We start from the raw sequence: 1,940 nt of genomic DNA, 5'->3' as shown, positions 1-1,940 counted from the left end.
TAAATTCCAGAAAATGTACAAGGGTAAAAATACATTAGATATAATAGTAGCAAGCATAATATAGCAAGCAGATCCTGAATTCATGAAAACAAAACAAATCGACTTAATAATAGGCAGTGACATTATCCCGAAAATAATAAAGAAAGGGTTCAAGAAAATTAATGGAATTATCGCCCAAGAAACAATATTTGGATGGATAATATCAGGCAAAGTATTAAAGAAACCAGCAAAAAGAAGTAAAGTAACAATTACAACAAAAAACATAGAAAAGTTTTGGGAACTAGAAGAAGCAGATAACACAATCAATGAAAAAACAGCAGAAGATGAAATATGTATGCAATTTTATGATGACACCACTAAAATAGACGGCGACAAAAAATTTATAGTGAAACTTCCATTAAAAAAAGATGCCACACTAGGTGAATCTAGAAATCAAGCAATGGCAAGATTCCTAAACCAAGAGAAAAAAATGAGTAATGAGAAAAGAACTGAATACATAAAATTCATGCAAGAATATGAGCAGAAAGGACATATGGAAAAAGTAAAAGATAATACAATAGGAAAATATTACCTACCGCATCAAGCAGTGATAAGAGAATCAAGTCGCACTACAAAACTAAGAGTAGTATTCGATGCATCAGCAAAATCGACAAATGGAAAAAGCTTGAACGACATAATGATGACGGGGCCAAGATTACAGCAGGATATATTTGATATATTAATGAAATGGCGATTATGGAAATTCGTCGCTTCAGCCGATGTAGAAAAAATGTTCAGGCAAATAAAAATTGCACGAGAAGACCAAGATTATCAAAGAAATCTATACCAAATACTCTAATATATATATGTTTTTTAAAAAATTCTCTCCAACATTGTAACATTTTATCAAATTTTATAATTAATTAAATATTAATATTACGTATTAACTCAAAATATTACAGTAACAAATACCTCCAACAGAGTTAAAGAAATTTATGATTATGCTTCAAAAGTAGTTTTTGTTAACTTTTTTGTTTGGTACTCGATTTTAATAACTTTTTCATCAATTGATATTAGAAAAATATAAATAATTTGAAAATTACCGTGCAACATTGTACTACTTCTTAGTATTTTTAAATATATATTGAAAAATACATCAAATGATTGCATGTGTTATGCAGTTTGCAAAAGAAGATTTGTGTTTTGTTTTATGGTATGCAAAATATTTTTGTTAATTTTGCAAAGTCGTACTACCTATTTTTTATAATTTATATACGAAAATATATGTTGTTTCATTCACACATATATATATATATATATATATATATGTATATATATAAATATATGTATATATATATTTATTCAGTTTGCGAAAGAAGATTTGTGTTTTGTTTTATGGTATGCAAAATATTTTTGTTGATTTTGCAAAATCGTGTTACTCATGTTTTATATACCAAAATATTCTAATATATATATGTTTTTCTAAATATACTCTACAACATTGTACCATCTCATCAAATTTTATAATTAATTAAATATTAATATTACCTATAAACTCAAAATATAACATTAACAAATACCTCTAGCAGAGTTAAAGAAATTTATGATTATGCTTCAAAAGTAATTTTTGTTAATTTTTTATTTGGTACTCGATTTTAATAACTTTTCATCAATTGATATTAGAAAAATATAAATAATTTGAAAAATTGTCTTGCAACATTGTACTACATCTTAGTATTTTTAAATATATATTGAAAAATACACCAAATGATTGCATGTGTTATGCAGTTCGCAAAAGAAGATTTGTGTTTTGTTTTATGGTATGCAAAATATTTTTGTTAATTTTGCAAAATCGTACTACCTATTTTTTATAATTTATATACGAAGCTATATGTTGATACATACTCATATATATATATATATATATATATATATATATGTATATATATATAAATATATAT

At 24.9% G+C, this 1,940-nt stretch overlaps 1 protein-coding gene across 1 annotated transcript; it reads left to right on the top strand.

Moving 5' to 3' along the window:
- The first annotated feature begins 82 nt into the window (after positions 1 to 82).
- On the top strand, positions 83 to 838 carry LOC119665433. Its single transcript, XM_038074659.1, has one exon. It carries the CDS (start codon positions 83 to 85, stop codon positions 836 to 838), a length of 756 nt encoding a protein of 251 aa, XP_037930587.1.
- The last annotated feature ends 1,102 nt before the right edge of the window (positions 839 to 1,940 follow it).

The sequence above is a fragment of the Teleopsis dalmanni genome, unplaced genomic scaffold (assembly GCF_002237135.1).
Source record: "Teleopsis dalmanni isolate 2A unplaced genomic scaffold, ASM223713v2 unscaffolded_contig_5230, whole genome shotgun sequence".
NCBI classification, from domain to species: Eukaryota; Metazoa; Arthropoda; class Insecta; order Diptera; family Diopsidae; genus Teleopsis; species Teleopsis dalmanni.
This window is presented reverse-complemented; position numbering and strand designations above follow the sequence as displayed.

Coding starts and splice junctions, on each gene's coding strand:
- LOC119665433 (XM_038074659.1), top strand. CDS start 83: ATGAAAACAAAACAAATCGACTTAATAATAGGCAGTGACATTATCCCG.